The sequence below is a fragment of the Macaca thibetana genome, chromosome 8, assembly GCF_024542745.1.
Source record: "Macaca thibetana thibetana isolate TM-01 chromosome 8, ASM2454274v1, whole genome shotgun sequence".
NCBI classification, from domain to species: domain Eukaryota; kingdom Metazoa; phylum Chordata; class Mammalia; order Primates; family Cercopithecidae; genus Macaca; species Macaca thibetana.
The window spans coordinates 25,907,445-25,927,794 of record NC_065585.1 but is presented as its reverse complement, the minus strand read 5'-3'; the positions used below and the strand labels follow the sequence as shown (position 1 = coordinate 25,927,794).

General features: G+C 39.2%; 1 protein-coding gene across 2 annotated transcripts in view; it reads left to right on the top strand.

Annotated features, from left to right (window-relative positions):
- Window positions 1–17,912, top strand: part of MAL2 (mal, T cell differentiation protein 2) — a 33,270-nt gene extending 15,358 nt beyond the window's left edge. For both annotated transcript variants that reach the window (XM_050802109.1, XM_050802108.1), the window contains exons 3-4: window positions 14,426–14,581; window positions 17,633–17,912. In XM_050802109.1, the coding sequence (XP_050658066.1) occupies window positions 14,426–14,581; window positions 17,633–17,704 (228 nt within the window). In that variant the 3' untranslated portion in view covers window positions 17,705–17,912. The remainder of the gene's footprint in view (window positions 1–14,425; window positions 14,582–17,632) is intronic.
- Window positions 17,913–20,350: the final 2,438 nt, after the last annotated feature.

Sequence of the window (20,350 nt, the reverse complement as noted above, 5' to 3'; positions counted from 1 at the left end):
ATCTGGTTTGCTTAGTAGCTGTGTGGCCTTGGGCACAATTGTTAACCTCTCTCAATTTTAATTTCTTCCTCTGTAAAATGGTAGTATCATCTTTGGTATTGAGTACAGTCATTCATGTCCTTATTAACTTATTTGTTTTTCCAAGTTTGCATTTCCCACCCATTTGTAGCATTATATCTGATGTTCAGGAAATTAAATGTAAGCGTTTCGGTTGTTTTAATTGTGCTACTCTATGAAAGTGACAGCTGAAATTGGAAATCTTTGTTTCACAGGTCAGCTGCAAAGGTTACCTGTGGTCTTTTAGCTGGAGTAGTCCACTGTTACTGAGGCAAAAAATGGTAATAGCAATACACAGGGTTGATTGTATGGTAGGCATGCATTCTAAGAGCCAACTCTTGTCTTCAAGGAATTTATTAAATGTTTTCCCTATTTAGAAAGGATTTCTCTTTTTTTCTTCTTTTGTGTGTGTGTCATTTTTGGTTTTGTTTCTGTGTTTTTATTCAGTCATTTTTTATTATATGGCTTACTTTTGTTAGGTTTGGTAATATATTTTGTACACTCTCCCAGGAAAACTTTTTAGCCATGTATATAATGGAATTGTCACAAGTTGGTAACAATTGTTGCATTCTGGAACTGTTAGATGTTAATGGCTCAAAAAATAGTTGTTTTCCCCTGTGATAAGCTTATTACCACTTTATACCATGCTTGAAGGAAGCAAGAATGCATTTTGATAAAGAACTTATTTTCTAGATGTATTTGTTGTAGGATATTGAGTTTGCTGTGTCTTCTGGGTTTTATGAAGAAATTAAATTTACATTCATGATAGCTTCAGCAGTTTTTTTCTGAACTTTCTAGGTTTGATATAAATAGTGAAATAAAAATATAGTATCTAATAACAGATATAAAGTACTAAATACTTGCCTCATTCTATTCCAGGAAAATAAGGAGATTTTGATTTTGAAATAGCGTTTCTGTTATTTTTTCTGGAGAGGAAAAAATACCATTTTTGCGGAACTTTAAACAGAAGATTCTAAATTCATAGTCTCTTTTGTAGGGGAAGGGTACTAAGGAAAGATACATTTTAGAAAATAGAGCTATTTAAAAAATCCTATGCAATTAAACATGTTTCCCTTCATCCCCCCCAAAGTCTAACTGGCACACATTTGATCATTTGCCTGTTGTGGACATCACTTAACATATTTTTATTTTTTAAAATATTTTCTATTTCAATAGCTTGTAGCGTGAAAGTGGTTTATTATTACATGAATGAATTGCATAGTGGTGAAATCTGAGATGTTAGTGTAACAGTCCCCCAAGTAGTGTACATTGTACCCAATATTTAGTTTCTTTTCATCCCTCCTTCCCGTCTCCTCACCCACTCCTGAGTCTCCAGTGTCCATTCTACCACTCTGTATACCTTTGTGTGCCCATAGCTTGGCTCCCACTTACAACTGAGAACATACAATATTTGGTTTTCAAATAAGTGAGTTACTTCACTTAGAATAACGGCCTCCAGCTCTATCCACTGCTTAATATCTTACATGTCCTCAGCTATAATTTCTGGCCCTATATTCATTTGCTTATTTGACCTTAATGACAATTCTTTATGGATCAGTATTCTTGTTCTCATTTTTACTAATGAGAAAACTGAGGTTCAAAGTGGTTGTCATCTGTTTTACTTGCTGCTGTTACTGTAAACCAGGATCCCCCTATACACAATGCAGCTTTTTTCTTTTTCTTTTTTTTAACTAGTAGATGGAATTTTGACTCTGAACCGAAGAGCAAAGCATGGGCTTAAGACAAGAATATGAGATATAGTCACTCTTGGGGGGTGCGGGGGGGCCCGGGGAAAAAAAAAAGCTCTGCTTGAGGCTGAGGTTGCCTAAGGAAAAGGCAAACAAGTGGGCAGTGCTTGGGGCATGTGAGCATTGATAAGATTGGTGAAAGAGCAAGAGCACATGAAGGCAACTCAGAAAGAGGCTGGGTTCATCTGCTAGTAAGTAGAGGCCAGGAGCCTAAGGCAGAGGTTCACAAATGGTGATCCTGGCCAGAAGAGCAGCAGCATCTGGAAACATGTCAAAAATGGACATTCTCAGGTTCCACCCTGACCTGCTAAGTCAGAAACTCTGGGTGGAGGACTCAGTTGTCTGTGTTTAAACAAGCTCTCCAGGTGGTTCTGATGCAGGCTAACGTTTGAGAACCACTGACTTAGCAGAAATGATCTGGGCTGTCAAATGCAATGAGTGAGCCTTGTGGAAGCCCTTCTGCGCACATCCAGTGCACATCCCACACCTGGCACAAATTGGAATAGTATACTCAGGATGGCCAAATACAAATATAGGTACAGCTCTCCAGGGGTTGGGAAGATTTACTGAGTAGTTGGCCCTATACTAGGCCCTGGGAATACAATTGTGAAAAAAGAGATCTAGCAGTTGCTCTCAAAGAGTTTGTTGTAGTAGACAATGTAAGTAAAGAAACTGTTACGTAATTAATGCATCAATTAATGTTATGTTAGTTGCCAAAAAGGAAAAGCCTAGCGTGCCAAAACATGTGTGTCATCTCAGCTCCACTGGGAAGCAGACTCTAAGATGGATATAGAAGTACAAGAGTTTTGGTTTGGGCTTTTTGTGCATTTTGTTGTTATTGTTTGTTTAAGGAAAAGGGCAGATAACACTTGTAAAAGAAAATAAAGGAGGAAGTGAGGAAGTAAGATCAGGAAGAAAACCAAGAATGATACACTCCACAAAGTCTTGACCAAATCCATACAAAACTTCAGAGCACAGCCTGTCCTTCAAGAGTTGTGTGTTGGGCACAAGTGGCCAAGCACTAGTACCTCCACTGTGCTGTCACTTGTGGGGATGGGGGATATCCAGGAAGAATGTGGCCTTGGCTCACGCATTGTAGCAGATCCCAAATCCACTGAAGCTGGAGGCTGTCAGCTACCTGCACACCTCACAGCTAAACATCAAGTTCCTTCCTGATGGAAAATGTGTGCAGTGCACAATTAGATGCTCCAGTCTCTCATTTCATACTGCAGATCCATTTCTCCATATGCATCTGGGGAGTCGCTCCTCCAGGGGTCCAGTGTGCCTTTCTTCCTGAAGACAGACTTAAAGGAGAGAGGCTAGAGGGATACATGACATCTCTGTTCACTGGAGTTGGTCTCAAGGCCAACTGGTACTCATCTTCCTCTTCCACTGACCATTTTACATTCCTCTTCTCAGCTTTCCTGTCTGGTGTTCTCAGTGATTTCCTGGTGGTGAATCCAAACTCTCATTCAGGAGAGAGTGAGGGCACCTGGCAACCACATCTGCTTCAGGCCGGCGTTGCTACACTTGTTTGTTTTTAGTCACATTTGGCAGAGAGACTTCCGAGAAGATCTCAGGTAGATCATCTGAGGTCTACGTATAATTCCTCTCGCCCTCCTGTGGCACATACACTAGGGCAATACATGCTCTTTACTGCCATCCTGACTTCCAGCAGCTCTGCCTTCTCCTGATGTTAGTGGCAACTACCTTTGTCAAGATGGTAACTCCTCTTCTTGCCTTTTTGTCCCTGGGCAAAAGAGTCCAAAGTGGCCAGGGGGTAGCCATACCTTGTAGCTCAATGGGACTATTGCTGTATCCTCTGTCAAGAGTATCCCTTTGGGGACAAGGACCCTTGACCATGAAAAACCTAGAGTTGTGGAGGCAGAAATCATAAAGGATTTCAGCAGGTTATTAGAAGTGATGACAACTGGAGAAACTCTTGCTTTTACCACTAAATTTCCATTCTTCCAATGGAGACACAATAACATGTAGGAAGCTCTTCTTCAGTGTATCTACTGCATCCTAAAGGATGACCCCTATCCTCACAGACTAGTGCCTCCAAGCTATACCTTCAGCCAGCCGTTCCTTTGTGCTATCAGGCCAGGCCAGCAGCTTCTAGGTGGTGCAGTACGTGATGCAGCCAACCCAGGGGTAGGCACCCATTTCCACTCAGGCTTTGCTGAGTAGTAGTTTCCTTGATCAGAGACAGAGTGAAAGCCTGTGAGTGAATGCAGTCTGTAAATCATTGGATATAGCTGGTGGCTCAAGCTCTAAGAGCCAGAAAAGCAAATTCATAAATCAATGCCCTAGGTAATTCTATTTTCGTGAGAATAACCATTACGGGTGTTTGTTTTTGTGAGAGTGAAATATTTTGCCCTCCAGGAAGGTAGGAGCTCAGTTTACACTTACTACAGGTGACTGGTTGGTCCCCTTGAGGATAATCCCTTATCCGGAGCTCAGAGTTAGTCTCTGTTGCTGACAGTTCAACATTCAGAGGAAGCAGTGGGTAGATCATCTTTGGCAATAAGGAAGCCATGCTCTTGGGCCTTTCCATGGCCACTTTCTCTGACCATGGGTACTCTGTTTATGTGCCCATAATGCCAGGTATGGAGTGGTTGATGACAAAGGATTGCTAACATCAACTGGAAGGGTCCTTTTGGCTACATAGCATTCCAAAGCGATGCTTCTGGTAAGCATTACCAAGTGACAGATCTTCACATAGTATGCCTAATCCCATATCCCTTCCTTGTCCCTGAAGCTTTGATCTGTTTTATCCCATGGCCCTGACAAGTACAGTAGGCTGTTTGCTATTGATTATCAGTCTATGTATATTCTCACTATGGGCCTTTTTTCTTTCCTTCTTTTTTTTTTTTTTGAGACGGAGTCTTCCTCTATCGCCCAGCATGGAGTGCAGTGGCAGGATCCCTGCTCATTACAACCTCCGCCTCCTGGATTCAAGCGATTCTCCTGCCTCAGCCTTCTGAGTAACTGGGATTACTGGCATGCACCACCATGCCCAGCTAATTTTTGTATTCTTAGTAGAGATGGGCTTTTGCCATGTTGGCTAGGCTGGTCTGGAACTCCTGACCTCAAGTGATCCACCACCTCGGCCTCCCAAAGTACTGGGATTAAAGACACACGCCACCGCACCCAGCCATGGGCCACTTTTCTTTCTGAGCAAAGTGTGTGACATGCATCATCACTCAGCTCTACCAACTGGGAAAATATTCCCTAACCAGTCTTTCGAAGCCAACTCTGAATGTGGCTATAATGCACATACAATACAGCTGCTGTCCCTTTCCACCTTGCAAGCACATAGGAGCCAACTCTTCCAAAAACAAAGCTCAGGGTTTTTTTCTCCTTCAGGTGGGCATAAGGAAACCCCTCTTCCCTGTGGTCATAGGTATGAACTGAGGAAGGAGAGCAGTTCCACTCTGGTGAATAATGTGAGAGCCTAGGCTACCTGCTCATGCAGTTAACTCTTGTTAACTGGTCTTGCTCAGGTCAATATATGTGTCCTTCCTATCACAAGGAGACAGCTGCTGGCCCACCTGACTTTTTGAGTTAGTGGCTTCCATGGAACCCAACTCAAAATAAGCAGTTCTGGATGCCTGGCCACTGGTGTCTCATGATCAAGTGTTTCTTTTCTACCAGGTCTAGTACTAGGAGCTGCTTTTCAAAGACTTGTCGCTCTCCAGTGCAGGTTACTAGAGGCTCTAAAACTCCAGGAACCTCCATCGTGATTTTCACACTGGAATTGCCGTAAATTCCATACTATGTACTTTCTTCCAAAACCAAGAGTATATATGACCCTGGCTGGATAGGATGACCGAAGCATACGGAGTGAGAAGCGCAAGAAGTGTATTGGGAGGTAACACCTATAAAAGATGAAAGGCGAAAGAATAGGATTGGACAGGAAAGCCTTGAAACCACAATTCAGATACTTCTGAAAAGGAGGGAGGAAGAAGCAAAATTGGCAGGAATAGAGAGAGGGGGGAAAGGGCAAGCAGTAATTGCTTGTGGGCAGAATCCTTTCTGGCAGAGACAATACTATGTGTAAAGAGTAGCATCCTTGAGCTATAAAATGCTTCCTAGGGACCAAAATGAGGTGAATGTGGGTGACATTGAAAAAGGTATGTAATGGTGGAGAAATCAAGGGATCAGATCATACCAAGAGTTGCAGGTCCTGTCATCAAATCTCTTTATTACAAGATCAACTATTTCTGATGATTCACCTCAGTAAGTTAAATGAGTGCCTAAATTTTTCTTACTACAATCTATCATCATTTCATTTAGCCATTAAAAATGATGACATTTGAATTTGGGGTTTGACCTTCATCAACTAATATTTGTTGAATAAACACATGTATTTGAGCATCTCTGCTATAGATTAGACATGTGGCCAGTAACACTTTTCTTAAATCTTTTGAAGGCATTTGTGAATCAGTTTACAAATGAGAGTTACTTAATAGAAAGCACATCTTTGTAGTTCTTACATACTTAAATGTGAGAACAATTTATTTTTTATTTATTTTTATTATACTTTAACTTCTAGGGTACATGTGCACAACGTGCAGGTTTGTTACATATGTATACATGTGCCATGTTGGTGTGCTGCACCCATTAACTCATCATTTACATTAGTTATATCTTCTAATGCTATCCCTACCCCCTGCTGCATCCCCACAGTAGGACCCGGTGTGTGATGATCCACTTCCTGTGTCCAAGTGATCTCATTGTTCAATTCCCACCTATGAGTGAGAACATGCGGTATTTGGTTTTCTGTTCTTGTGATAGTTTGCTCAGAATGATGGTTTCTAGCTTTATCTATGTCCCTACAAAAGACAGGGACTCATCCTTCTTTATGGCTGCATAGTATTCCATGGTGTATATGTGCCACATTTTCTTAATCCAGTCTATCATTGATGAACATTTGGGTTGGTTCCAAGTCTTGGCTATTGTGAATAGTGCTGCAGTAAACATACATGTGCATGTGTCTTTATAGCAGCATGATTTATAATCCTTTGGGTATATGCCCAGTAATGGGATAGCTGGGTCAAATGGTATTTCTAGTTTTAGATCCTTGAGGAATCGCCACACTGTTTTCCACAATGGTTGAACTAGTTTACAGTCCCACCAAGAGTGTAAAAGTGTTCCTATTTCTCCACATCCTCTCCAGCACCTGTTGTTTCCTGATTTTTTTAATGATTGCCATTCTAACTGGTATGAGATTGTATCTCACTGTGATTTTGATTTGCATTTCTCTGATGGCAAGTGATGATGAGCATTTTTTCATGTGTCTGTTGGCTGTATGAATGTCTTCTTTTGAGAAGTGTCTGTGCATATCCTTTGCCCACTTTTTGATGGGGTTGTTTTTCCCTTGTAAATTTGATTGAGTTCTTTATAGGTTCTGGATATTAGCCCTTTGTCAGATGAGTAGATTGCAAAAAATTTCTCCCATTCTGTAGGTTGCCTGTTCACTCTGATGGTAGTTTCTTTTGCTGTGCAGAAGCTGTTTAGTTTAATTAGATCCCATTTGTCAATTTAGGCTTTTGTTGCCATTGCTTTTGGTGTTTTGGACATGAAGCCCTTGCCCATGCCTATGTCCTGAATGGTATTACCTAGGTTTTCTTCTAAGGTTTTTATGGTTTTAGGTCTAACATTAAAGTCTCTAATCCATCTTGAATTAATTTTCATATAAGGAGTAAGGAAAGGATCCAGTTTCAGCTTTCTACTTATGGCTAGCCAATTTTCCCAGTACCATTTATTAAATAGGGAATCCTTTCCCCATTTCTTGTTTTAGTCAGATTTGTCAAAGATCAGATGGCTGTAGATGTGTGGTATTATTTCTGAGAGCTCTGTTCTGTTCCATTGGTCTATGTCTCTGTTTTGGTACCAGTACCATGCTGTTTTGGTTACTGTAGCCTTGTAGTGTAGTTTGAAGTCAGGTAGTGTGATGCCTCCAGCTTTGTTCTTTTGGCTTAGGATTGTCTTGGCAATGTGGGCTCTTTTTGGTTCCATATGAACTTTAAAGCAGTTTTTTCCAATTCTGTGAAGAAAGTCATTGGTAGCTTAATGGGGATGGCATTGAATCTATAAATTACCTTGGGCAGTATGGCCATTTTCACAATATTGATTCTTCCCATCCATGAGCATGGAATGTTCTTCCATTTGTTTGTGTCCTCTTTTATTTCACTGAGCAGTGGTTTGTATTTCTCCTTGAAGAGGTTCTTTACATTCCTTGTAAGTCGGATTCCTAGGTATTTTATTCTCTTTGAAGCTATTGTGAATGGGAGTTCATTCATGATTTGGCTGTCTGTTTGTCTGCTAATGGTGTATAAGAATGCTTGTGATTTTTGCAAATTCATTTTGTATCCTGAGACTTTGCTGAAGTTGCTTATCAGCTTAAGGAGATTTTGGGCTGAGAAGATGGGGTTTTCTAAATATAAAATGATGTCATCTGCAAACAGGGACAATTTGACTTCTTCTTTTCCTAACTGAATATCCTTTATTTCTTTCTCTTACCTGATTGCCCTAGCCAGAACTTCCAGCACTATGTTGAATAGGAGTGGTGAGAGAGGGCATCCCTGTCTTGTGCCAGTTTTCAAAAGGAATGCTTCCAGTTTTTGCCCATTCAGTATGATATTGGCTGTGGATTTGTCATAAATAGCTCTTATTATTTTGAGATATGTTCCATCAATACCAAATTTATTGAGAGTTTTTAGCATGAAGGGCTGTTGAATTTTGTCAAAGGCCTTTTCTGCATCCATTGAGATAATCACGTGGTTTTTGTCTTTGGTTCTGTTATATACTGGATTATGTTTATTGATTTGCATATGTTGAACCAGCCTTGCATCCCAGGGATGAAGCCCACTTGATCATGGTGGATAAGCTTTTTGATGTGCTGCTGGATTCGGTTTGCCAGTATTTTATTGAGGATGTTTGCATCTATGTTCATCAGGGATATTGGTCTAAAATTCTCTTTTTTTGTTGTATCTCTCTCAGGCTTTGGTATCAGGATGATGTTGGCCTCATAAAATGAGTTAGGGAGGATTCCCTCTTTTTCTTTTGATTGGAATAGTTTCAGAAGGAATGGTACCAGCTCCTCCTTGTACCTCTGGTAGAATTCGGCTCTGAATCCATCTGGTCCTGGACTTTTTTTGGTTGGTAGGCTATTAATTATTGCCTCAATTTCAGAGCCTGCTATTGGTCTATTCAGGGATTCAACTTCTTCCTGGTTTAGTCTTGGGAGAGTGTAAGTGTCCAGGAAATTATCCATTTCTTCTAGGTTTTCTAGTTTTATTTGCGTAGAGGTGTTTATAGTATTCTCTGATGGAATTTGTATTTCTGTGGGGTCAGTGGTGATATCCCCTTTATCATTTTTTATTGCATCTATTTGATTCTTCTCTGTTTTCTTCTTTATTAGTCTTGATAGCGGTCCATCAATTTTGTTGATCTTTTCAAAAAACCAGCTCCTGGATTCATTGATTTTTTGGAGGGTTTTTTTTTCACTATCTCCTTCAGTTCTGCTCTGATCTTAGTTATTTCTTGCCTTCTGCTAGCTTTTGAATGTGTTTGCTCTTGCTGCTCTAGTTCTTTTAATTGTGATGTTAGAGTGTCAATTTTAGATCTTTCCTGCTTTCTCTTGTGGGCATTTAGTGCTATAAATTTCCCTCTACACACTGCTTTAAATGTGTCCCAGAGATTCTGGTATGTTGTATCTTTGTTCTCATTGGTTTCAAAGAACATCTTTATTTCTGCCTTCATTTCGTTATGTACCCAGTAGTCATTCAGGTGGAGGTTGTTCAGTTTCCATGTAGTTGAGCGGTTTTGATTGAGTTTCTTAGTCCTGATTTCTAGTTTGATTGCACTGTGGTCTGAGAGACAGTTTGTTATAATTTCTGTTCTTGTACATTTGCTGAGGAGTGCTTTACTTCCAACTATGTGGTCAACTTTGGGATAAGTGTGTTGTGCTGACAAGAATGTGTATTCTGTTGATTTGGGGTGGAGAGTTCTGTAGATGTCTATTAGGTCCGCTTGGTACAGAGTTGAGTTCAATTCCTGGATATCCTTGTTAACTTTGTCTTGTTGATCTGTCTAATGTTGACAGTGGGGTGTTAAAGTCTCCCATTATTATTGTATGGGAGTCTAAGTCTCTTTGTAAGTCTCTAAGGACTTGCTTTATGAACCTGGGTTCTCCTGTATTAGGTGCATATATATTTAGGATAGTTAGCTCTTCCTGTTGAATTGATCCCTTTACCATTATGTAATGGCCTTCTTTGTCTCTTTTGATCTTTGATGGTTTAAAGTCTGTTTTATCAGAGAGTAGGATTGCAATCCCTGCTTTTTTTTTGTTTTCCATTTGCTTGGTAGATCTTCCTCCATCCCTTTATTTGAGCCTATGTGTGTCTCTACATGTGAGATGGGTCTCCTGAATACAGCAAACTGATGGGTCTTGACTCTTTATCCATTCCAGTCTTTGTGTTTTAATTGGAGCATTTAGTCCATTTACATTTAAGGTTAATATTGTTATGTGTGAACTTGATCCTGTCATTATGATATTAGCTGGTTATTTTGCTCGCTAGTTGATGCAATTTCTTCCTAGCATCAATGGACTTTACATTTTGACATGTTTTTGCAATGGCTGGTACTTGTTGTTCCTTTCCATGTTTAGTGCTTCCTTCATGGTCTCTTGTAAGGCAGGCCTGGTGGTGACAAAATCTCTAAGCATTTGCTTGTCTGTAAAGGATTTTATTTCTCCTTCACTTATGAAACTCAGTTTGGCTGGATATGAAATTCTGGGTTGATAATTCTTTTCTTTAAGAATGTTGAATATTGGCCCCCACTCTCTTCTGGCTTGGAGAGTTTCTGCCGAGAGATCTGCTGTTAGTCTGATGGGCTTCCCTTTGTGTGTAACCCGACCTTTCTCTCTGGCTGCCCTTAACATTTTTCCTTCATTTCAACTTTGGTGAATCTGACAATTATGTGTCTTGGAGTTGCTCTTCTCGAGGAGTATCTTTGTGGCATTCTCTGTATTTCCTGAATTTGAATGTTGGCCTGCCTTACTAGGTTGGGGAAGTTCTCCTGGATGATATCCTGCAGAGTGTTTTCCAATTGGTTCCATTTTCCCCCTCACTTTAAGCACACCAATCAGACGTAGATTTGGTCTTTTCACATAATCCTATACTTCTTGGAGGCTTTGTTCATTTCTTTTTACTTTTTTCTCCACACTTCTCTTCTTGCTTCATTTCATTCATTTGATCTTCAATCACTGATAATCTTTCTTCTAGTTGATCGAGTTGGTTACTGAAGCTTGTGGATTTGTCACGTAGTTCTCATGTTATGGTTTTCATCTCTATCAGTTCTTTTAAGGTCTTCTCTGCATTGATTATTCTAGTTATCCATTCATCCATTCTTTTTTCAAGGTTTTTAGTTTCTTTGTGCTGGTTACATAGTTCCTCCTTTAGCTCTGAGAAGTTTGATGGACTGAAGCCTTCTTCTCTCAACTTGTCAAAGTCATTCTCCATCAAGCTTTGTTCCATTGCTGGCGATGAGCTGCATTCCTTTGGAGGCAGAGATGCACTCTGATTTTTTTGAATTTCCAGCTTTTCTGCACTGCTTTCTCCCCATCCTTATGGTTTTATCTGCCTTTGATCTTTGATGATGGTGATGTACTGATGGGGTTTTGGTGTGGGTGTCCTTTCTGTTTGTTAGTTTTCCTTCCAACAGTCAGGACTCTCAGCTGTAGGTCGGTTGGAGTTTGCTGGAGGTCCACTCCAGACCCTGTTTGCCTGGGTATCAGCAGCAGAGGATGCAGAAGATAGAATATTGCTGAACAGCGAGTGTTGCTGTCTGATTCTTGCTCTGGAAGCTTCATCTCAGGGGTGTACCCTGCCATGTGATGTGTTGGTCTGCACTAGTGGGGGATGTCTCCCAGTTAGGCTACTTACAGGTCATGGACTCACTTGATCAGCAGGCAGTCTGTCCGTTCTCAGATCTCAGCCTTCATGGTGGGAGATCTACTGCTGTCTTCAAAGCTATCAGACAGGGGCATTTACATCTGCAGAGGTTTCTGCTGCTTTTTGTTTAGCTATGCCCTGTCCCAGAGGAGGACTCTACAGAGGCAGGCCGACCTCCTTGAGCTGCGGTGGGCTCCACCCAGCTTCATGGTGGCTTTGTTTACCCACTTAAGCCTCAGCAATGCTGGCGCCCCTGCCCCAGCCTCGCTGCTGCCACCTTGCAGTTAGATCTCATACTGCTGTGCTAGCAATGAGGGAGGCTCCGTGGGCAGGGGACCCTCCGGGCCAGGTGTGGTGTATAATCTCCTGGTGTGCTGTTTGCTAAGACCCTTGGTAAAGCGCAGTATTAGGGTGGGAGTTACCCAATTTTCCAGGTGTTGTGTGTCTCAGTTTCCCTTGGCTAGGAAAAGGGATTCCCTTCCCCCTTGCGCTTCCCAGGTGAGGCGATGCCTCGCCCTGCTTCAGCTCTCGCTGGTTGGGCTGCACCAGCTGACCAGCACCGATTGTCCGGCACTCCCCAATGAGATGAACCCAGTACCTCAGTTGAAAATGCAGAATCACCCGTCTTCTGTGTCACTCACAGCTGGAGGCTGGAGCTCTTCCTATTCAGCCATCTTGGGCCTATTTTTTTTTTAAGACAGAGTCTTGCTCTGTTGCCCAGGCTGGAGTGCAGTGGTGCAATCTCAGCTCACTGCAAGCTCCGCCTCCCAGGTTTACACCATTGTCCTGCCTCAGCCTCCCGAGTAGCTGGGACTACAGGTGCCTACCACCAGGCCCATCTAATTTTTTGTATTTTTTAGTAGAGACAGGGTTTCACCGTGTTAGCCAGGATGGTCTCTATCTCCTGACCTCATGATCTGCCCGCCTCAGCCTCCCAGAGTGCTGGAATTACAGGTGTGAGCCACCGTGCCTGGCCAGATGTGAGAACAATTTCTATGAACAGTATCATTTGCTGTATGGCCATTTACAAAGGCAGTGCAATGCTCTCCTTTGTAATATTGCTATAACAGTAATAGAAATCAATAATAGGTTTGATAGAAAAGACTTCAAACGGAACCCTTACACACTGTTGGTAGGAATGTAAATTAGTACAGTCATTATAGAGAACATTGTGGAAGTTCCTCAAAAAGTTAAAGATAGAACTACCATATGATCAAGCAATCCCACACCTGGGTATATATCCAAAGGAAATGAAATCAGTGAGATATCTGCATTCTCATATTCATTACAGCCAAGATATGGAATCAAATTAAGGGTCGTAGAGGAATGAAGAAAATGCAGTATATATTCACAATACTAATTCAGCCTTTAAAAAGGCTGAAATCCTGTCATTTGCAATATAGATGAACATTATGTTATGTGAAATAAGTCAAGCACAGAAAGACCAATACCACATGATCTCACTTATATGTGAAATCTTAAAAAGTTGAATTCACAGAAGTAGAGAATAGAATGGTGATTACCAGGGTATGGGGTAATGGGAGACTGGGGAAATGTTGGTCAAAGAATACAAAATTTCAGTTAGGAGAAATGAGTTCAAGAGATCTGTTATATAGCGTGGTGACTATAGTTAATAACAGTGTATTATTATATTCTTGAAAAATGCATAAAAAAGATTCCAAATGTTCTCCCCACAAAAATATTTATAGGAGGTTTATATATATATATATGCTCAATTTAGCCATCCCACAATGTATAAATATTTCAGAACATCGTGTACATGATAAATATGTATTTTGGTCAATTAATTTTTTCTGAAAACTAAAGAAACTGGACTTTGGGACTAGACACACTACATGTTTTTCTCCCTCCCAAAGTTAATATTTGTGTGGCTTTAAACAGTCATTTAACTGAAAAGAAAGAAGAAATTCTTTGTAAAATGGAGACAATAAATGGTGGTTATAAGGATGAGTAACAATGCACGTAAGGTACCTGATATGTGGGAGCTATTAAAAACAGTGATGTGTTGACAGTATATTAATTCAGGTAAGACAATATGAACTGTAATAGTGTTATGCTTCATATGAATGTCAGCAACATACAAAGAAACCTAATAAACGAGTTCTTATACTTTTGGTCAAAGTACATGTTAGTAGTTTTTAATGAAATATATGAATATGTGTTATTGAATTCTATTATTAGTCTTCTGTATCTTTCAGTGGAAAATCTCTAATGATAAAAATAACTGCTCAAAAATAAAATTATGTAATGTGTATGAATACATATAATAACCATAATAAAAATATGTTATTTAAATGCTATTTTACTTGAATTTTAAAGACAGCATATGTTATGGCTTTTTTATATTATCCTAATTAACATTGATCTCTATGGCATCTTAATCCAAATTAAAATTATATATTATAAAATTCAGTATATGGAAAGGTTTACCAATGTGCCAATTAAGATGGGTTGGTTGATTTCCACTTGGATTCTAATAGCCTGACATTTCTAAAGCAGCTAAGATAAACAGTGAATATAGTTAAGGTTGTTTAATTAAATGTTTTGATCTTGCTAAACCTAAACTTCATCATTTAAAATAAGGAACAGAAAAATATATATTTTTTAATTGCAGATGTCTTTTCTCTCCTCTTTTAGGATTTTGCCTACCATTTTACAGTATTTGTCTTCTATTTTGGAGCCTTTTTATTGGAAGCAGCAGCCACATCCCTGCATGATTTGCACTGCAATACAACCATGACCCTGCAGCCGCTCCTGAGTGATAACCAGTATAACATAAACGTAGCAGCCACAGTAAGTATTCAATGAGTACCATTCACCAGCACTTCCGCTCTACTGTCAAGGCCTCCAAGAAACTCCTCAGGCAACATTCGTTTCCTTTAATGCTAGCCATTAGCATTAAATATATAATAGCTATTTATCTGTACAATAACCCTGTAAGCAAAGTGCCATGGTCACCCCCAGTATTGTCGGTGATTAAACTGTAGCACAAAGAGGTTGATGTTCATGTAAGATCATAGCGAACCATTAGAACTGCTTGGCTTTGCACAGCCATGTCTACTTTGCAAAAAGAATTGTGTTTTTTGCTTCTGATAACTTTCAGAGATGGTAAAGGAGATCTCCCAGTTTTGTTCTTTAGTATTCGATAGCTGCTTGCAATTTATTTTTATTCAATGAATAGTTACTGTGGGCCTACCATTTATCAAGTAATTTTGCTGGGTGTTGAGGACAGGGTGAGTAAGGCAAATAGCTAGCCATTGTAGTAGATGATAGGCAGATGAAATACATTCCTTGGGGTATTTATTAAATTTTTAAAATCATCTAATTCATATACTGGAGTTAATTTGTCATTTTGTATAGATAATTTGAAGAAATAATATATTTTTTGTTGTTAGAGATCATTTTTAAGATGTCAGAAGTCCAAATTATTTTCTAAAATATTGTGATATTTAATATAAGTATATGGCAAATTAGTGACCCTAATGTTTTATTATGTTCCCCAGGTAGCCTATAAATAACCCAGTACTCATATAGTCATTGAAATCTGTCTGGAGCAGCACTGTCTAGTAGAACTTTCTACAGTGACAGGAATATTTCATGTAAGTGCTGTCCAAAATGGTGACCACTAGCCTCATGTGGCTGTTGAGCAATTGAAAATTAACTAGGCTGAGGAGCCATAGCTCATGCCTATAATCCCAGCACATCGGTAGGCCGAGGTGGGAGGACTGCTTGAGGCCAGGAGTTTGAGACCAGCCTGGTCAACATAGCAAAACCCTGTCTCTGAAAAAGGAAAAACAAAAAACAAACCAGAATAAAGAATTGGCCAGGCCTGGTGGCTTGTGTCTGTAGTGCTACCTACCCAGGAGCTCAGGAGCCCAGGAGGTGGAGGTTGCAGTGAGCAGAGACCACACCACTGTACTTCAGTCTGAGTGACAGACCGAGACTCTGTCTGGTGGGGGGAGAGAAAGAGTGAGAAAGATAACTAGTATGACTAAGGAACTGAATTTTTAGGGTTAATTTTAATAAATTTAATCACATGTGCCTAGTGGCTATCATGTTAGACAATACATGTCTAGAGTTTGAGTTTTGAGGGGCAAAAGACAAATGGTTTCAAGACTATTATAAGTTTCCCAAGTCTCTGGTAGGATTTGTCAAAATTTATTGAGTGCCTGTGAAGAATTAGGCTGAAGGTGGGATTACAACAAAAAGGAGTCATGGTTTTAGCTTTGAAAGGTTTATAGTATAGATTAGTGACTTTAACACTTGCTTATAAAAGAAATAAAAGTTTCATTTAATGAATTCTTACCTAAAACCCCAATAAATCTAGAATAAAAGTTTAGGTGCTGTAGTTAAAGTGGAGGAAGAGGGCCTTGAATGATGTTCATTCTCTTTTCATAAAGCTGCCTCTACCCACCATATCATCCCTGAGGATCATAGAATCCTTGTGATCCAAAAATCACATTGGAAAACCCTTGGTTTTAACAGTTTTACAAAGCAAAGTTCAGGAACTTGACTTTTTTCCTTGCTATTAGTCATCAATTCCCATTGTATTTGCCTTTATATGTTTCTTACTTCTAGTCCCTTCTTTTTAATGGTACAGGCCAGATTCTCATATCTTGGATCATTAAAGTATCCCCACATCTATTGATAGTCACCCTAGAACCTACTTTCATAAGAATAGTAGCTGCTGAAATACTTGATGGTTGTCTGAGGTCCTTCATTTCTCACCTTTGTCCTAAGGGCCTAGTTTTCCGTGTTCTCCATCATGTAATTCTTTTCTGGCTGCTTCTCTTTTGTGACTTTGTCCCTGTTGTCCTTCCCTTTCTAAGTAAAGCTGTCTCAGTAAACCTCTACATGCTTCGAGTTCAGCATTACATCCCGTTTCATCCATGTGCTCACTCCAAAGTAAATCTCTAGTTTGAGTTTTATTCTAACTAAAATGTATCAGCCATCCATTTGGGACATTAGATAGGAAAATTCCTTTTCCATAATAATAGATATCAAGCGCTATTGCTCTCATTCAGAAAACAATGTCTAGATTAGAAATGTATCAGAGAAACAATTCAAAGAAGAGCAGAATAGTAATTAAACTGTGAAAATGGTCTATAGGTGAATCTAGTATTCCTTCCCAGAGCTAGCTTCCTAGTTAAGAATCCCTGTGCTAAACCATAACATTTATCATGTTGAACTGCTTTTTCTTTGTCTTTTAGTCTTCTATGGGTCATAAGCCCCAAAAGGGTGAGGATGCTATCTACTGTTTGTATGTACGAAGTGCAGTGATATACACACAGTTGGTGCTAAAGAGATTCTCGGGACAGTAATTCACAGTAGAGTGTAGATTTGTGCATAGGACTGTCTGCTATACAAGAGCAAGCCAACCTGACAATTCATTTCCACTTGTCTTAGTTGAGTTTTAAAGTTACCTTCCATCATCACAGAAATTATTTGATGAATCCTCAGGTTCTGATAGTTGCTGGCTTCCTTGGCTGTGAAGCCACTACATGAATAGAACTTCATGCTGAATTTTTAAATACAGTGCCTGGGGATTCACAAATACTTAATAAGTGAGCCCAGAATGTGAACAAATTGAACAAATGTTCAATGTAAAGTCGTCCACAAATGAGAAAATTATTAGGGGCTAAAATGTTTAAAGGAAGTGGGGGGTAATTGTATGAGGGAATAAATAAGTTGTACAAATCATCAAATAAATCAATGTAAAATATTTTTGTAAGTGTTGAAGTGTTTTTAGGTAGATTGGTCAATCTTCATATGTTTGTTCTTGAGGCCACTGCTTTTAAGTCGGTGTTGTAAATCTGATGTGAATTTTTGTTTCTTTTTTCTTAGATTTTTGCCTTTATGACGACAGCTTGTTATGGTTGCAGTTTGGGTCTGGCTTTACGAAGATGGCGACCGTAACACTCCTTAGAAACTGGCAGTCGTGTGTTAGTTTCATTTGTCTACTTTATATGTCTGATCAATTTGGATACCATTTTGTCCAGATGCAAAAACATTCCAAAAGTAATTTGTTTAGTAGAGAGAGAGACTATCAAAGCTCAAATTTTGGTTTATTTCATGGATGGAATGTTAATTTTATTATGATATTAAAGAAATGGCCTTTTATTTTACATCTCTCCCCTCCTTCCCTTCCTGAAAGTTTCCTTTTATGTTCATAAAATACAAATATATTATTCATAAAAAATTAGTATCCCTTTTGTTTGGTTGCTGAGTCACCTAATTGGTAACTACAACTCCCTAAAAAAACACATTTCAAATAGGCTTCGCACTGAACTCTATAATTTAGTGTAAACCAGGAATTGGCACACTTTTTAAAAAATGGGCCAGAAGGTAAATATTTATGCTTCATGGGCCATACAGTCTGTCACAACTATAGCATGAAAGCAGCTGTACACAATACAGAAATGAATGAGTGTGGTTATGTTCTAATAAAACTTTATTTATAAAAACAAGGGGAGGCTGGGTTTAACCTGTGGGCCATAGTTTGTCGACCACTGGTGTAAAACTTTAGTTATATATGTTCTGCATTTTCTTGAACTGATCATGAAAACCTATAAACCTAATAGACAAGCCACATAATATTTAGCTTCATTATGCAATAATCACATTGCCTTTGTGTTAATAGTCACATACTTACCTTTGGAGGAATGTATGGTTTCTCAGACTATCTCAGGCAGAGTCCTGGATGTAGGCAAAAGTAATTTATGAAGTAAACTTTAGTCGCTTAATCAAACTAATGATAGTCTAACAACTGAGCAAGATCCTCATCTGAGAGTGCTTAAAATGGGATCCCCAGAGACCATTAACCACTACTGGAACTGGTATCTAGCTACTTATGTCTTACTTTGAGTTTATGCTTCAGTATACAGTTGTTTGCCCTGTGCATGAACATACCCATATTTGTGTGTGGATATGTGAAGCTTTTCCAAATAGAGCTCTCAGAAGAATTAAGTTTTTACTTCTAATTATTTTACATTACTTTGAGTTAAATTTGAATAAAGTTGTAGATTCTTGTTTTTGCATTAGCCCAGACATCTATATTGTTTTTGCACTGGTGACAGACAAAATCAGTTTTAAAATCATAGCCAGCACAAAAACTATTTCTGGCTAAATAGCACAGAAAAGTATTTTAACCTACCTGTAGAGATCCTGGTCATGGAAAGGTGCCAAAATGTTTTGAATGGAAGAACAAGTTAGAGTGAGGCCACAGTTCCCACCACACTAGGGCTTTTGTATTGCTCTACTCTTTCAGCCCTTTACTTTCTGGCTGAAGCATCCCCTTGGAGTGCCATGTGTAAGTTGGGCTATTAGAGTTCATGGAACATAGAACAACCATGAATGAGTGGCATGATCAGTGCTTAATGATCAAGTATTACCTATCTAATAATCCTCTAGAAAGAACCCTGTTAGATCTTGGTTTGTGATAAAAATATCAAGACAGAAGACATGAGGAAATCAGGCATATGACTTTGTACTTACATCAGATATTTTCTGTAATATCCTACTTCCTTGGTTTTCCCAGCTCCATACCACACACCTAAACCTGTGTTATGAATTACATATTACAAAGTCATAAATGTGCCATATGGATATATAGTCTATTCTAGTTGGAATCGTTTAGTCTGCTAGAATTTAGTTGTGAGACTTTTTTTGTTTCCCAGTATAGCAGTCTTCTGTTTGGTGGCATTAAATTGATTTCTTTAAAATGCTTTGGTGGCATTTTTGTAAATGGATTGCTTCTAGATTGTTACAAACCAAGCCTAAGACACATCTGTGAATACTTAGATTTGTAGATTAATTGCATTCTAGATTTGTGAGTTGAATGACAAAGGAGTTGAGCAAAAATTATGGCGTTTAAGAATTTAACATATCTTAGCTGTAAAAATGAGAAAGTGTTGGTTGGTTTTAAAATCTGGTAACTCCTTGATGAAAAGAAATTTATTTTATACGTGTTATGTCTCTAATAAAGTATTCATTTGATAATCTTTGTGGTCATCTATTACACCATTCACTTTGAAATTCAGTTAAAGGTTTGATATAAACTTGACAGAGCTTCTAGACTTATAATGTATAAAAAGTTGTGTTTTAAACATTTCTGTGTAAAAGTCTCTCAGGAATTGTCTTTTTTCTTTGATGAAGGTGAAAGAGGTAAGTCTTTGGAAGTAACGTTGCATAGGAAGTTGAAATGAGAATTCTGTTTTGCCGAGTGTGATGACTTATGTCTATATTCCCAAAACTTTGGGAAGCCGAGGCCGGAGGATCCCTTGACACTAGGAATTCAGGACCAACCTGGGCAATATACTGAGACTTCATCTCTACAAAAAAATTAAAAAATTAGCTGGGTGCATGGTGGCACATGCCTCTCGTCCCAGCTACTTGGGAAACTGAGGTGGGAGGATGGCTTTAGCCCAGGAGGTTGAGGCTCCAGCCTGGGTAACAGAGTGAGACCCTGTCTCATAAATAAATAAATAAATAAACAAACAAACAAACGAAACTATCCATGCTAAAAAGAGAGAATTCTGTTTTACTTAAAAAGCATTTGTACCA